The 16,877-nt window shown below is 41.9% G+C and overlaps 1 protein-coding gene across 2 annotated transcripts in view; it reads right to left on the reverse strand.

Annotated features, from left to right (window-relative positions):
• The window catches only part of PLCB1 (phospholipase C beta 1), a 616,791-nt gene that overhangs the window by 193,034 nt on the left and 406,880 nt on the right, over positions 1-16,877 (reverse strand). For both annotated transcript variants that reach the window (XM_004593350.2, XM_004593351.2), the window contains exon 4: positions 11,000-11,137. In XM_004593350.2, coding sequence (XP_004593407.2) covers positions 11,000-11,137 — 138 coding nt within the window. The remainder of the gene's footprint in view (positions 1-10,999; positions 11,138-16,877) is intronic.

Consider the following 16,877-nt stretch of genomic DNA (forward strand, 5'->3'; position numbering starts at 1 on the left):
TGACAGCCCCCCATCCTGTTACATGCCAGGAGACGTTTCCCTTCTTGTTCTCTCCCCCTCCCCGCCCTGCTCCCCTTCCTATCCTGCTGGAGTAAAGGACCTCCTAAGCACCTCACTGCACCTGCCATTTCAGCTGGCAGTAAACTTACCGCGAAGGGGGGTCTTTGCACTGTGGGAAATCAGCTGTGCATAAGAACTTTAAGTGGGTTTAAAACCTAACATGCACCACATTTTGAGCCACTCATCATGCATATTCTTACTCGCTTCCAATGTTCTTTTCTTGAACATGTTCTTTTTTGCTATCTTAGCAGTTGGCCAACATGCTGGGCGTACACCTCCTTCTGCGTCGACTCTGTACCCAGACGCCCACTTGGCTCCCACCCTCAGCTTCCTCAAGGTCCTCTGCAAATGTCATAATCTCTTGTGCCCTTGTCTCAGTGACGGATGCACATTATCCGTCTCTTGCACGTGTCTCACTTTCTCTGTTTCTAGCCAACTCTCTCGCATGGATTTTATTGCCCATCTGCCCCCACTCGCTTGAGGACAAGCATTTTTATCTATGTAGTTATTTCTGTACCCAAGGACTCAAAAGTATCTGATGCACCGTCGGCAATTAAACATTTATTGAATAAAGGAAAATGATCATACCATGATTAGGAAAATTGCTAGCAAAGCAATTTCAGAAAGAGTTTTTGTCCTTGGTGACAGATTAAATGCTGGAAGCATTTGGCTCAGCTACTAAACATAGCAACTGATATCGAGGTGGAAGGCAAAATGCCAACCTGCTTCTCTCACAGGATGTCTGATATTTTTGGCTAATATTTCATATGTGGAGAGAAAAAAATTTAAAAGGCTAGTTTTTCTTAGAGCTCTTCTTTTTTAATAATAATAATAAAAAAAATCATGCCTTTTGGTTTTGGTGTCTGTGCTTTTCCTTCAAAGCTGTGTGCAGAGCTGACACAACCCGAGGTTAAGTCAGCTGTAAGGCATCAGAAGGCAGAAGAGTGAGGGAGAAGATCCTTATTCCTGGCTGGATGGTACTGCTGGAGTCATTTCCTGCTTCCCTTCAGGGGAGCACTCAGCCTGAAAATGCCAATCATTTCCGTGGCTGGAAGTCTGTACTTGCCCTTCCAACTGATGCTCACTCATTTCAGAGACCCCTTGAACATTTCCCTGCTGCAAAGGATCTTTTACTTTACAAATGCAGAGGAGAGCCCCCAGGAGACAGACACGGGCCCCTCTTCACCCAGACAGGTCCTCTTCACCCACAGCCACCAGCAGAGCAGCTGCTGCTCCTTCTGGGGTCAGGAGGACACTGAAGTCCAAGTTGGACCCTTTCAATTTCTCGTTTTATTATGCATTGCTCTTTTTGGATTTCTGATCCTTCAGACTTTCATATGAGTATTCCAGAGGGGTGACATTTCATAATGTAAATGCTTCTGTCGTGTGTCCTTCAGCTGTCTGGCACCCTGTACCTACCACTCGAGTATAGGACATGGGGTGAATCGCAACACAACTACAGCACTGACGACTAAGAGTGCCCTGCATTGGACCAGTAAGAATTTGGTCCTTATTTACGGGTAAGTAATGGAGTAGTCCTGGGTGATATACACGTTAATATGAAGGGATCCGGACTTTCAGAAACAGAAGATACCAGAAAATCCAACTAAGAGGTCTAACATTTCATGTTGTAAAAAGCAACTATTTTAGTTTTTTATATTCTACCCAACGGAAAGGTACAACTTTCCATTATTTCCCAATATCTCTTGTGTTCTTCTCTTTCCTCTCAATCATATTCTGTTTAAAGAAAAGTCTACCATATTGCTATGGCATAATTACTATAAATTAGTACTAGGTTCAAAAAATGATAGAGCTCAAGTTTCATTTAGAATATAGGTCAGTGATTCAAAATGATGACCTTAATGTTTATGTTCTCAGAGTAAGATGAAATAGAAAAAACCTTTTGGCTCCTGAGGTCAGATTATAATATCTAGCAGTATTACCTTGGAGGGATAGCTAAGAAATTTTTCCAAAACCTTGATGAATCAATTCCTATAATAGGAATGGCCCAGCAGTAGCTTGGGCTGCCTCCTTCATTTGTCCTCTTTCCTTCTTATTTTCTAATCTCACCTTATAGATTTTTGTTTCCTTGAAGTCTCTTCTCTGTGACTTTTATTATTGCCTTTGTCTATAAAGCAGCAATGATTTGGTAAACAGAAGCGATTTTCCATGTAACTGTGAAATCGTATGGTGACTGATGGGGAGGGAGAGCGGCAGTTACAGGAACTCTCTGAGCCATGACAAAACTGGACCAGGAAGAGAAGAGAATGGGGACAGAAGCCACAGTGATTGGAGTTGCGCTTTGTCTACTGTTACGCTGTCAGGGAAGAAGCCTGACACATACAACCAACCAGCCAGGGGCCTCAACTTCTTGTATTCTGCAAAATGAGGGCATCCAGGTACGTGATTGTCAAAGCCCTTTTGGATGTAAAATTGTATGTCACCTCTAAGCTGTTTTCAATGTCTCAAAAGTCCATGCTATCTCTCATCCCCCTATATTTACTAAGCACCTACTGTAAGCCAAACACTAAGACATACACTGGAACCACAAAAGTGATCAAGCAGTAGAATTAGTTTTGTTTTCACTTTCAGCAGAGAAGCGTTGCAGACACACTGATAGGTAATGAGCAGTGTGACATGGAAGAACACAGGAGAGAACAGAGAGCTACTCCTAGAAGTCATGGGATGGATGGGGACAAGGACCTGCATGGATGCCAGGTCCCTAAGGAACTTGTGGTTGGATTTCTTCAGCTGGACAACATGGAGAAGGGCAGTCTTGGAGAGTTCAAAGTTATAAAGGCATTAGAATTGATAAAGGTAGCAAAACTCCAGGCAGTTAGAGCTGCCACAGCAAAGGGGCAAGAGACAAAGTGGGTAACCATCAGTGTCCAAATGTGGTCATCAATGAATTCCTAATGCAACAGGCACATGGTATTTACTAGAAACTCAATCAACATTTGCTCAAAGAAAGAATGAATGAAGGCTATAGAGGATTCATTTTGTAGGAAATAGAGCATGAGAAGAATTTAAGAATATTAAGGTCTGAAGGTTTTATTTTTAAAAGACATTTTTCATGTAATATTGAAGTAGAGACTAGAAGTTGGCAGGCAGACTCATCAATCAACCGAAAATTTGATAGTGGTTGGTTAATCTGCAGAAAATCACTTTGTGCCAGATCTAAATGATCTGCCTTTTCTGGTTCAGTCAAATCTGAAAAGAAACTCAACAACCAATGCTGAAAAGAACTGAGAAATCAAATAATCCTTACTCATAGAGAATGACCTGTATTTCCTTTGTCACAGGGAAAACGATCAGAAGACGGATTCTATAATTCCCCCACCCTATGGACTTTTACAAGCATCTTCATCAATCATACACTAAACTATTCCTCTTCTGCTGCTTGAAACATGTTAAGAGAAGCCCTCTGCCTCCTACATAATACTTGCCACGGTCAATTTTTTAAAATTAAGAATAAGATAGTAAATATACTTTATTGATCATATGGTCTATATCATAACTACTCAATCCCATCATGTACATGAAAATATAAAAAATGTGTGAACAAGTGTATGTTGCTGTACCCCAATAAAATTCTTTATAAAAACAGGTGAGGTGTTACAAGTTGGCCCATGGATCAAGCTCTGAGGTAAATCCTACTGCCTTCACCTACCCAATGACTGTTCCAACCACTCTACTCTCCAATATCAGCGCTTGGTTTCCTTCTACAACATCATGCCTATTAGTACACAAGCATGTTATTTCTCCATTCTTAAAACTGTTTCTTGGCCTCACTTTGCTTTCTAGCAGCTTTTTTTTATTTCTTTGCCGCCCTTTCTATCAAAACTTCTCAAAAGAAATCCATGTTGACTTATTTCTAAATAAGGATTTATTTATATAAAAGAGTTATAGAAAGGGGAGATCGACAAAGAGAGAATGTTCCATCTGCTGATTTACTCCCCAGATGGCTGTAACAGCGAGCACTGGGTCAGGCTGAAGCCAGAGCTTCATTCACATGCGGTACAGGTACCCTAACACTTGGGCCATCCTCTATTGCTTTTCTTCAGGCCATTAGCAGGAAGCTGGATCAGAAGTGGAGCCACAGGACATGAACCAGCACCTGTATGGAATGCCAGCATCCAGGTGGTGACTTTACCACCTATTCCACAACACCAGTCCCACAATGACTTCTTCATCTGCCTTTTCTGATATTCCCTGAAACTTGTTCCAATTTGGGATTTTATGCTGCCACTCCACTAATGTTAGTTCATAAAATGACTACCAATGACCTCTGTTATCAAATGCAGTTGGCACTTCTTCCCCTTTGTTTACCTGGTTAGCCTTTGACCCGGTGGGTCACTGTCACTGTCACTCCTCACTGTTCACTCCTCACTGTTCACCTGACTCCCAACTAACACTTGCTAGCGTGTTAGTTCATTGACTGCTCCCTCCCAGCCTTTTTCCTGATGATTCTTATCTCCCCGTGTTGGGAGATGACTCAGTCTTTGGACTTCTTCCCTCTCTGCAGTCACTTCCTGGCTGATCTCATCTGGTTTCATTAAACACTATGATGGATTTTAATACCATTAAATACCTGACAACTCCCAAATTGATACATTTGGCATTCATCTATAGGCCCTGAACATCCACCGCCTGTGCATTCTTTCCACATGGGGATTTAATAATCTCAAACAGGATAAATCCAAGTCCGAACCCCTGTGACATCCCCCCAAAGAAAAACTCAAGTCAGATTTCCCCTGTTTTAAAAGGTGTTATTTCCATCCTTCCTGTGCCTTAGGCTAAAACTCTAACATCATGCTTGAATCCTGCTATTCGTATTTGCAACCTGCAGTTCATGCTGTTGGTCCTCTCTTTTCATCTCCTCCCCATCTCTCCCTTTGTCTAAGTCAGTAGCAACTTCACCTCCAGCATTTTCATAGTTTCCTTTCATTATTGCCCTTTCCTGGCAGTGCATTATTGCCTAAAGGTTAAGTCAGAACATTTCTGTCCTCAGCTCAAATCCTACTGGTGGTTTTCATCTCACAACAAAAGCCAAAGTGATTCCCAAGCCTAAACCACTCTGCTGGACATCAACTTCTGTTGTTGCCTTCACCCTCTCTGCTCTATCTTCTTCTCAGTCTAATTTTGCTCCAGCCACACTGGACCGCTCCTATTGCTGAAGCACACCAGATGCTCTCTGGCACTTGCTGCTTCCCCCTCTGAATTATCCTCCTCATTGCCTCCAGATGCCTTGTCCTTTCACCCTCTTCAAGTCTTGCTCAAATGTCATCATCTCAGAGGTGACTGGACTGACCATCCCACTCAATGTCCACTTCCTCAGCATTTCCCACCCCTGTTTCAGTTTTGTTGATGTCACTTAGTATCTATGGTTTATTTCTTTTCTTTATCGCGCTCCCTCACTAGATGATATGCTGCACACAGACAAGGGTCTCTATCTGCTTTATCCCCCTCATTTAGAGCAGCACTCGGCACGCTACGGGGAGCTCAATACAGTTTGGTTGCATAAATGAGCAAACGACACCAAACTCTTCCTTCTGCGGATGATGAAGGCAGCAGCCCCAGTGTCCGGGGGCCTGAAGGCTCCTGTGTACGTGGCAGGGGAGTGTAGCTGTGATTTCTGATGTAAAGCCCTCTTCTCCAAGGTTCTTGACCAGTGCTTGTTCTCCAGGACTCCTATTACCAGCACGTGTCCTTCCTCTAGTTGGTTCCCTTTCTCACAAAGTCAAAACAGTGGCTCAGCAGAAGGAAACACTGCATTTACAAGGGAGTGTGTAACATTCTACAGAAAGCAAATGGTCCACATTTGTCTCTCTCAGCAGCCATGTCTCAATGGCTTGGCTTGTGTTTGTTTGATCAATGGCTTGGCTACTGTAAGGTAAGCTTACAGGACACTGTGTAATATTTGTACTCTTTTAACTTTGCCCTACTGAAGCAATGATTTATCCTTTTCTTCTTTAATTTTCAAGTTGCGTGTTTAAACATGGAGACTAGAAGTATCCAGAAGATTTCATTTATCTTACTCTACCTTCCTTTTCCTTATTGAGCATGGAGATACATAGTCAAGTCTACGATACGATCTAAGGTGCAGAAAAATGGCTTCTATAGAACTTTCAGGAAATGCCCAGCATGGCTACTTAGCAGATGACTGGTTTTTGAAAAGCTTCTGAAAAATGCTGTGAAGAGATGTCACATGTCTCAGGTACCCAGAGGACTTTGGAATGATTTGGAAGTTGTAGAATGAAAATATATATAGCATCAAGTACAGATTCTGTTCTGAAAACTGAAACCCCATGCACCCTGTACGATCGGTGGCCAGGTCCTGAGGTCTTACTTTGGACAAGGCTTGTCTTCCTCAATTCAAGCTGCCAACTCGACGCCGTCAAGTCAAGTCTTAAGCAGTCCAGAGCTGTGTCTTGTTTGTTTCACAAGCTCTTCCAAAATAAAAAGTTCCAAATTTTTGACATCTCATATTGATTTTTCTGGCTCCTTTTGGAAGAAAATCTAAGGTTCTGGCAGCCCTTAGCCCACTCACGTCTAAAGAAGAGAACCTAACCTGTGCAGTGCCAGGACCTACAGCATCAGTATGACCCAGGAACTCAGAAATACAAAGATTTGGGGTCTCCAGGGTAGGTGGGCCTGATGCTGGGACTGCAGTCAGGCACTCAGTCTAAATACTCAATTACTTAATGATTTTCATTTTTTAAAAAATTAATTATTTGAAAGGCAGAGAAGAAGAGTGAGAGACATATAAAGAAATCTTCCATCTGCTGATTCATTTCAAAAATTCCTACAACAAACAGAGCTGGGCCAGGCCTAGGTCAGGAGCTCAGACATTAATCCTGCTTTTCTGTATAAGCAGCAGTGGTTCAAGTCATTGAGCTAGCAGCCGCTGCCTTGTAGGCTGTTGGTGCTATCAGGAAGCTGGATAAGAAACAGGCAGCTGGAACTGACAATTGCCTCTCCATCATGGAGAGTGCCTGCCACTTTAAACACTGTTCCAAAAACTCACTCTATACACTGTAATGCAGCAAGTCTCGCGGGTGATGCTGAAAGGTACCTAAATTTTAGAATCGCTACTCCCAGATAATGACTGGCAGGAACTCATCAGTAGGCTACACTCTGTAGAACTGCCAACATGGATTGGGAAGTTGCTACGATGCTCCCACCTCTACCCCACTCCCAGTCCTTCCTGCCTCACCGCTGAGCTACTCACTTATGAATATACCCATTCCTGCCTTACAGAGTCCAGCCATAAGCCAGCCTCTGCCGTCTCTGACACTTACTGACTGCCCTTCCCCCTGTGTCTGCTCCAAGAGCCAATGGCTGGCTGAGCAGGGGCAATGATGGAGTACAACTGCACTCTTTGTTAGTGGAGCTATCAGACTGGGCCAGACCTGGAGAGCTAAAGGCTCTTTCACACTGTCTGCTGGGAGGCATTAGAGTGCCCGAGGCTGTGCTGCACCCCCAACCCCCTTGGAGCTGAAGACTCAACAAGTGAGATGTGGCAGCTGTGCCCGGGTGTGTGTTCTGCTCCAGGGTCTATACTGGGAGATGAGAAATTGGAACCAAAAGGAAAGAAACACATGAGTAAAGAGAACTACTCTACTGCATGAGGTTGAAGACTGGAGTCATGGCCTATTCAGGAACAACTCATGGAGGAAATTAAGAAGCAACCAGACATCTGGGGTGTACCCTTGAGGCGACACCCCCACCCCCCGTCGAGGTGTTCCTGGGTTTCACCTCTGGGTTTTTTTTTGGTCTAGGAGGCAGCAGTCACAGGACAATACCTCAAATAGTTTGAGGAGTAATAGAATTAAAATTATAATTTCAGCTTGGTGCATAAAATTGTTTTGGTGCCAATATTTTTACTTTCTCGTAATATGTGACAAATGTACATTAGGAAACAATAAATGGATTTTAAAAATATTGTACCAAAATAAGCTCAAATATTTTTAATTCCTTTTTTTTCCCAGAAAGTTTTTAGTATACCCTTGTGCTGTTTATTTTTTCCATCTTCCTGTGTTTTCATTTCCTTGTTTGGGATTTCTGTCCTTATTCTGAGTCAACAGCCAAGGGAACCACCGGGAAGCAAGGGTAGGAGAGTGGGAAGGATGCTCGTATTTTCCTCCTATACTCTACAGTTCTAAAGAGGGTGGGGTATCCAGTGCAGGTGGGATTCCCAGTGGTAGCAAAAGCAATGCCCCATTCGTCCTCAGGGAAGTAGGAGGGGTGAGGAGACTCACTCCTCTCAGAGAGTAAACTGCAAGCAAACCATCCGTTTGACAAATACTTTCAAAAGAAACACTGCTTGCTTGAGGGCAAGATGAGGCAGATCCTATGGGTATAAAGGCATCAGGGAATTGTGCTGTGCAACAAACGTACGATTGCTATTTCATAGCAAGAGATAACGGCATTGTAGCCCAACAACAGACGGAGCAGATGAAAGACACAGGTTTCTTCCAATGTTCACCACTTAAAAGGTTCCCTGTCTAATGGAATTACTTAGAAACTCGGTTCTAAGAGAGCTGGGCAAGAATAAAGACTATGCAAATCTGGAATAACATCTTTGAGAAAGCTTTAAGTGCTGGGTCTGATTCTAAATTTTAAATCTATGTTATGGTTGCAATTGAGCAAGTTTGTTTAGGTGTCTGCTTTCTCTGACCAGCCCACAAAGAGGTACAATTCCCTTCTCCCTCCCTCCCATCCCCTCCCCACCTGCTCTATTCTTGCACATGAATTTCCAAGTGACATACGATACCTCTACTGCCTAATCCTGATTTATCTGTTTGTTTTTTTCTGCCATGCTGGCTCTCAGAGGGAAAAGCTTTGCTTATCACCGTACCCACCATGCTGGAAATGTGGCCGGCACCGAGAAGGCACCTGCCCAAAAAGTGAGTGCCGAGTAAATGAATGAGCTAGAATCCATCTATAAACAATTCCTTCTGGAGACGTCTGGCAAGCCTCAGGTGTCAATTAGACATTCTGCACAATTTGCAGAATTTGGTTTTGGCATTGTTCATGGCATCAGGCGCCTCAGCTTCAGGGAGGAACTGGAAAATGGGATGTTGAGAATTAGAAGTAACGGAAGTCAGTTTTCAGAGTAAGAGGATGTTTGCACATCTTAATTTTCTAGCTGAGCAATTGCAGTAGGGGTAAAACCCTTTACAGTCTATCACAGCCAGCACTGGCAAGAGATATTCTATGGCATCATTAAATATACCAGGGATATCAAATAGCTGCGGAAAAAATCCCCACAGGTGCTGTCCTGATGGGGACTATTATTCAGGCTCATAAATAAATGCTCTCAGGAAAATTGGTGGGTATCAATTCAAAGAGAGGAGGGCATTGGTTTTTCATTTTAAACTTAACTGCACAAAGACTTACGGCAATTTAACCTATGTGAAACTTCTGTTCCATTTCATTAAATACCTTCCTGAAAGTCACTGACACTTATTGACAATCTGTAATATCATAGATTGGTCATCTTTTTTTAAAGGAACAGTTTCACCTATGGGAAGAGATTTTCAAAGTAGTTCACAAATATTTCATATTTGTGTTCATTTATCCAGCCAAACACCCACTCATATGCTGATACTCTTGTATGTAACCACAGGATACCAACCGGGCATTGGGATAAGAACTTGTGCAGAGCAACCTAATGTTCTTACAGACAGTGTCTCACTGAATTGAATCCTCCCAGCCCAAGTTACACTGTGGAACCAAATGGAAACATGAGCCATCATGTGGAAGTGATTACGTTTATCAAACACACAGGTAAGGCAGTAGTTTCTAAAGGCTTTAAAGATCCAGAGATGACAATGCACAAAAAGTATTGATCCTAAGAGGATACATGTATGCTGCTCAGATGTCAAGTTGTCTGTGATTCGTACCTTTAATTCTGACTCAATGAATTTATTTCACAGGCAGAAAGGGAGAGAGGGAAAAACAGAGACAGGGAAGGGGGAAAGGAGGAGAGAAAGAGGGAGGGAAAAAAGAGAAAGGGAAAAAGGGAGGGAGGCAGGGAGGAGGGGAGAGAGAGGAAAAAAGGAAAAGAGAGAGAGCCTCTTCCATTGCTGGTAACGCCCGAGCCTGGGTTGGGCCATGGTTGGGAGCCTGGAATTTAATGAAGGTCTCTCATATGAGTGACAGCAACCCAGCCTCTTGAGCTTTTGCTGTTGCCTTCAGCAATCTGCATTATCAGGCATCTGCAGCACCTTAGCCACCTGCTATCCTTAACTTTTAGAGGAAATTATATGGATCCTTGCTAGGACAAACACAGTGAAAGAAAATTCTGCTCAAAATGGGAGTCAAAAGGTCCAGATATTCATATGATTGTTACTACATTGCACTCCTAGTTTTTTTTTTTTTTTCTGTGTGCATTTGAAAGACCGCTATCTTAGATCAGCAACTCCTCATGGAAGGGTTAGAGCCAATTCAGCTTCTTGTTACAGATTTTAAAGGTTAAGTGGTTACTACATGGAGGGTGATTGGCTAGGTGTTGTGCAGTCAAAGGAGGTTGAAAAGGGTTTGAACATGTCTCCCTCTAGCACAAGGTTATAAAAGATAGATGGTTACAATTGATGCAGAGATGTGGCCCAAAATAAAAATGACTTGAGATGAGGTATTTAGGTGAAGTGCAATGTGGTTTCTGTCTGTATTTTTCTTTACAAAGGAATTATACCTAGTGCTTAATTCCAAATGAAAAAGTTCTCCATAATTTAAAGTAGATGCCATTGCTAGGAAATGTTTAAATTGCATCTACATTGGAAGCTAAATTATGTTTAGATGGAATTTTGGCATTTGTTTAAAAAAGTATGACAAATGCTTCCATGGTAAAAAAAAAAAAAATCAGTTTTTTCACTGGCCTCAGCACAGAATCTCAGGGAATCAGATCAAGAAAATGAGGTTGCATGCAGCATACCTTGGCCACTTCTTCTTGGAAAGCCACAAGATTCAAATGGGAGATGTTGACCAGGTCAGGTCCATACACCACTGTTATCATGCGATGCTCCAGCCGCCCGATATTGCCCACGTCCAGGAGTTCGCGTAATTTGGGGTCCTGCAAAATAAAGGTTGTGAAATATTAATCAATAACTAGAGATTCCAACACGGCTTCATCAAAACATCTGTCTTCTAGGAGTGCGTGCTGTGATGCAGTTTGAACTGCTGCTGCTTGTGACTTGCCATCCCACCCAAGGGCCAGTTAGAGTCCCAGTTGCTCTGCTCCCAGTCCATCTCCTTGCAAATGTGCCTGGGGAAAACAGCGCAAGAGGGCCTTAGTACCCGGGCCCCCACATCTTGTGTCAGATACTAGGATGGAGTTTTATGTCCTGGATTTGGCCTGTTTCAGACCTGCCTGCTAGGGCTACTTAGGGAGCAAATTAGCAGATAGAAGCTCTCACCACCTCAACCCTCTTCTGTCACTTTTTCAAATGAAATAAATAAGTAATCCTTAAAAATTCTAAAATAGTTACGTTCTATTCTTAGAAAATGGTAAGAGTTGACGCTACATACCCCACCAAGTGGCCTAGAGAGTGGAAACAACTTGCGTTAGGCTGTGGAAAAGGATGTGCTAGTTCAGGACTATGGCCTTCCCTCACTTGCTCTTTCTGTCATCCTGTCATTTGGTAACACATGTTTAGGTGTTAATAGTTCTCCCTTCAAGCTCTCCTGTTATCCCAAGAGTTGCAGACTGAAATCAAAATTCTCCATCCTCCTTCTCCATTCTTGCATACATGAAGACAAAGAACGGGGTGCCTGTGGAGTCTAAATACTACCAAGCTATCCAGGGTTGCAGCAGAAACCTAACCCAGTCTCGCAGCAGGAACTTCATTCAGCAAAAGGCACCCATAGAAAGGCTCAGGCGGCGGGCTGAGCCAAAGAACTCACGGGGAGTTGGAGATCGGGAACTTGGGTAATCCCTGCAGAACGTGTATCCTTTGGAACATCCTAAGTGAGCATCCCTCAGACACACAGTCTTTCTGGGGAAAAAAAAGAGGCTCCCAAACATTCAGAGCTCAAAGTCAAACCAAAAATAGGCCTCAATTTGGCTAAATTTATTTTCCTCCCAAAGGACAGGCCCTGGAGGACTTCTTAGTCCAGGCAGCAAATTAGCATCAAATCAATCACTTAGCAAATTTGCAGCCAGTTTCTGAGCAAGGGCTACACTCACATCCTTATTTATTTAGGGAACTTCTGGGTCAACAGGGGCTGATGACTTAGGCTGGTTATTCTGATCTCCCCTTTGAGGTTTTCACACACACCATCCTTTCAGAGGCAAAGTAGGTTTACAAAAGCCAAGCGGAAAAAGCAAACCAATCCTCTGTGGCTGAGTTACTTCATTTTCTACCATTAATGCTTTCAATGAGTAAAACTTTCTCCTCTTTCTTTTTTTTCCTTTGGTCAGGATGAAGAGGAACATTTTCAGGTAAGTAATGGAGACAGGAAAGCCCACTGGAAAGCTTCACCTAATCTAAATGCAATCTCAAGTCAAATAATGAGTGGAGAACTTAGTAAGTCCATTAGGCCTCCTAGAAAGATCAAATGCTACCTGCCCCCCAAATCAATTTACATGACCCAGGAAAAAAAATACAGCATCAATTGTACTCAATAAGCAGTAACAGGCAAAGTGTCAGCATTCTAGAATGCATGAATGATCAAAGGAGAATGTTTAGAAAGAATGGATGTTATGTGAAGGGTAATTAAGTAGCAATACCAGCTGCTCTGTGAAATGATGAATTCATTGCATCATAGATTCTGGACACCATTGAGGCAAGGTTAGAAGATACTAGATTAGCGCTTATGATTTTGTTTTGCATAGATTTAAAAGTCAAATATGATTCTTAAAATGTACTGATAGATGTAATCATGAATCAAAAACATTCAATCAGTTAATACAGAGTTCTTCAATCCTCACTTGGAAAACATTGGGAGATAAACTAAATTTCTTTTTCTCTCTTCCAGTGACAGTTCTGTGATGTACCTGCTGGCTTGTTGGTCTCTTCCAGGCATTTTTTTTGTCCAGTCAATGCTTCGTCATTGTCTCATTCTCATGACTTTAGCTCAGTAATTACGTAGTTGGCTTGTAAGAGTGACACCTCTCACACCTGCAAGGACTGAGTGTGGGAGTCAAGGATTCCCCTGAGATATCTTGGTCATAAATGAACCTCAAGCATTTACAGCCATCTAGTGCAGGTGCCTGGAATAGAAAATAATTCTGGAATGGGGTCCTGGGATTCTCATGGTCTCTTATAAACAGATTTAGGTACCACCTACAATTCATATGAAAGAGGATCAAATCACTGTGCCATTTTTGTTTGTAAAAATTTTCCAACTTACTATCATTTATTTAACATATTTTTATCACCTTGGTCTCAAAATAATTACAAGTTTGGGATAACTAGAAATGATGTCTGGGAGTAGGCACATAGAGCACCTGTCTTGATGCTTATGAAGAACTCTGAGGGGTAAGTAACTGGGGATTCATTATCCATCTGGAATGGGTTTGTGTGGGTCTGAAGAATGTTTAAAGCATGATGGGGCACAAACTGAAGAAACAATCATATCTGGAAAATATTATCTCAAAAGAATCAAACCATAATATTTTAGAGTTATAATAGTTGTGGATATAAAGAGAGAAAGCATACAAACTTACTCAAATTTCTTACTAATGTGCATTTTTTTTATCAAGGTATACATTAAATTATATTTTAGGGGTTGGCATAATTCTAAAGCAGGCTATTCCTATGCCTGTAACACTGGCATCCCAGATGGGTACCAGTTTGTGCCCCAGCTGCTCAACTTCCAAATTGTTTCTCTGCTCATGGCCTGGAAACACAGTGGAGTGTGACCCCACACCCACATGGGAGACCCAGAAGCAGCTCCTGGTTTCTAGTTTTGGACCAGCTTAACTCTGTTCATTTGTGGAGTGAACAAGCAGATGGAAGACATGTCTTATGTAACTCTTCCAATTGGTCAGATTAAAAAAGCTAAATTATGTTTCATTTTCTTTTCTACCACTTATCATCCCCTTAAAATGACATTTTTTTCCTGTATTTAACCTTTTATCAATAGCAAACTACATGAAGCTAGAATTCTCTATTAGATATCATCTCACTTTTGGGACCAGCACTCCTAACTGCTGGAATGTTGAACACAATTCATTATAGGACACATTATATAGAGCATACAGACAAGGTCAGCGCCCCTTCAGACACCAAAACCTGTTGTCCATAGTTTCCAGATCATCAGAGAACAAGTACAGAGTTGATCATCTGGAAAAACACCCCCGAAAAGTCAACATGGTTTTGGAAGATCATGTAAGTAAAAGTGATTTCATGAATATTGAAAACTTCTGGATAGGGTACTCCTGGGTCAGGGAAAAATGGATGTCTGCATTTCAAAAATAAATAGAACTATAATGACAAAATTCTATGGACAATTTGCATGCAATCCTCTCCCTTTCCTAATGTATTTTCCCAAGGAGGTTTATGCCCTAGTATTTCTCATAGATTGGACCTACTGGGGTTACAGCCAAACCTGCTCTGCAATCAGTACAAATCTCTTAAACTTCCTGAATGCAAGTAAGTGAAGCAATTTCTCTGACGTTATAGAATATAACTTAGAAAAAAGTAAAAAGTGAACTTGGAATTTCATATTGCCACTACACTGTCACTTATGGACGATTTTCAACAGAAGATACCCAAGTTGTGCTTCCACTGTTGGAATTAACCAGATCAACTGAAAGTCATGGCAGCTGTAATTTCACTCTATTTCAAATCTGGGATCATATCTATTCCCAAATAGTTATAAAATAGAGGCTAAATAGGTCCCATGACTACAACAAACTAAGAAACTTCTATACAGCAAAAGAAACAACCAACAAAGTAAAAAAAAGCAACCCACAGAATGGGAGAAGATCTTGGCACACTACACAGGAAATAAGGGATTAATCTCCAGAATATATAAAGATCTCCAGAACAACAAAAGCAACAAAACAGACAAATCACTGAAGAAATGGGCATGGGAAATGGACAGACACTTTACAATGGAACAATCCAAATGACAAACAAGCATGAAAAAACGTTCAAGCTCACTGACAATAAAGGAAATCCAAATTAAAACATCAATGAGGTACCAATAATGCCAGTAAGAATAGCTCACTTGTTGGCGAGGATGCGGGGAAAAGGGAATCCTACTCCACTGCTGGTGGGACTGAGGCTGGTGTAGCCTCTGGAAATCAGAATGGAGAACACTCAAATGACTGAAAATCTGCATACCATATGATCCAGCAATAGCACTCCTAGGAATATATCCAAAACCCTTGTTACACCAGAAACCAACAAACACCCCCATGTTCATAGCAGCACAATCAATAATTGCAAAAACTTGGAAGCAACCGAAATGCCCATCAACAGAAGACTGAAAAAGAAAGTTATGGTTCATCTACTCCATGGAATACTACTCAGCTATTAAAAAAAAATGAAATGCAGTTCTTCGTGGCCAAATGGGCCCAACCTGAAACCATTATGCTAAGGGAGAGAAGCCAATCCCAAAAGGTTAGATACCACATTTGCCTTAAGTTGAAATGCTGTCAATCTGAAAATGGTACCTGTAAATTGTAATATTATTTCAACCTCAAACAGCCTGTATCACATGCAATAAGATATTGTGATGTACTTAGTGAACCAAAAATCAGTGGGAGTCAGACTGCTTATGATCTACATCAAAGAATTGTAAAACCTAATATACTTTTAATTCCTTATGTTATTTCATAATGGGTTGGGAGAGCAGAGAAATCTTCTACCTTCTCAGAGTGTGTGAGGAAGATGTTAAGTATAACCTATCAAGATTATAACAGACAACTTACAGACAGAAGACTCAAATCTGCATTAGACATTAGCAAAAACTATAAAGACATACAGTGGGATCCACGAGCGATCCTAACAACCTCTTAACAGGAGGTCATATGCACAGAGTGGGGGTGGGGGGGCCCCAGAGTGGAGCAGGAGGACAGGAGAAGGCTTGCATCCCAACCCTGGAGACTCCTGGATCCTCACCTAGGACTATCAGTATGTGCACCAAGGGCTATATCCCAACTGCCAAGGAGACCCTCGTAGGCCAAGAACTCTGAGGTCATCCACTCCCTTTTGGATCTCCCACATGCGATGGAAGAAGCCCAGATCCTTCCTCACAGGATCTAATGTCATCAGAACAATGGCCGGGAGCCTTGAGCAGTCCTCAGAAACAGAACAGTAAACTTCCTTCAGGACTCAGAAGAGGAGCTTTCTCTGGTTCTTACTTAGTTCCAACTTTGGCTCCCCACCCTCTCTTGCAATGATCATCAGGGTCACTCCGGAGCCTCCCCGCCCCCACCCCCCAAAATTAGATCAGATAGACAGAGACCAATAAGGAAAGCTTAGAACAGACAGGAAAAAGTCAGCTTGGATTCATATATACCTTACAATGTAGGACACAAAGATCAGTTACTCCTCACTAAGGTATTGAAGATTTCTCTGCACACCCCTCCTAAAACTGTTCTGTGCCTCAATTGTTAATATACACCTGGTTAGAGTTATAAGCTGGTTTGGACTATCCTAAAATTCGCCAAGTTCAGTAAAAATCACACTTCAATACTATAAGCTGCTAAATATACAAATGAAAATAGACACGAGACAGCTGAAGAGTACCCTATAACTATTTTAAGGTGTGTAGCAGCAGGTTTTGTATAAACTAAGATTTAAATGTCAATGAAGTAGTCACAGGATGTGGTTAAGAACTTGCATTTTCTAACATATTGG

The sequence above is a fragment of the Ochotona princeps genome, chromosome 22 (assembly GCF_030435755.1).
Source record: "Ochotona princeps isolate mOchPri1 chromosome 22, mOchPri1.hap1, whole genome shotgun sequence".
NCBI classification, from domain to species: Eukaryota; Metazoa; Chordata; class Mammalia; order Lagomorpha; family Ochotonidae; genus Ochotona; species Ochotona princeps.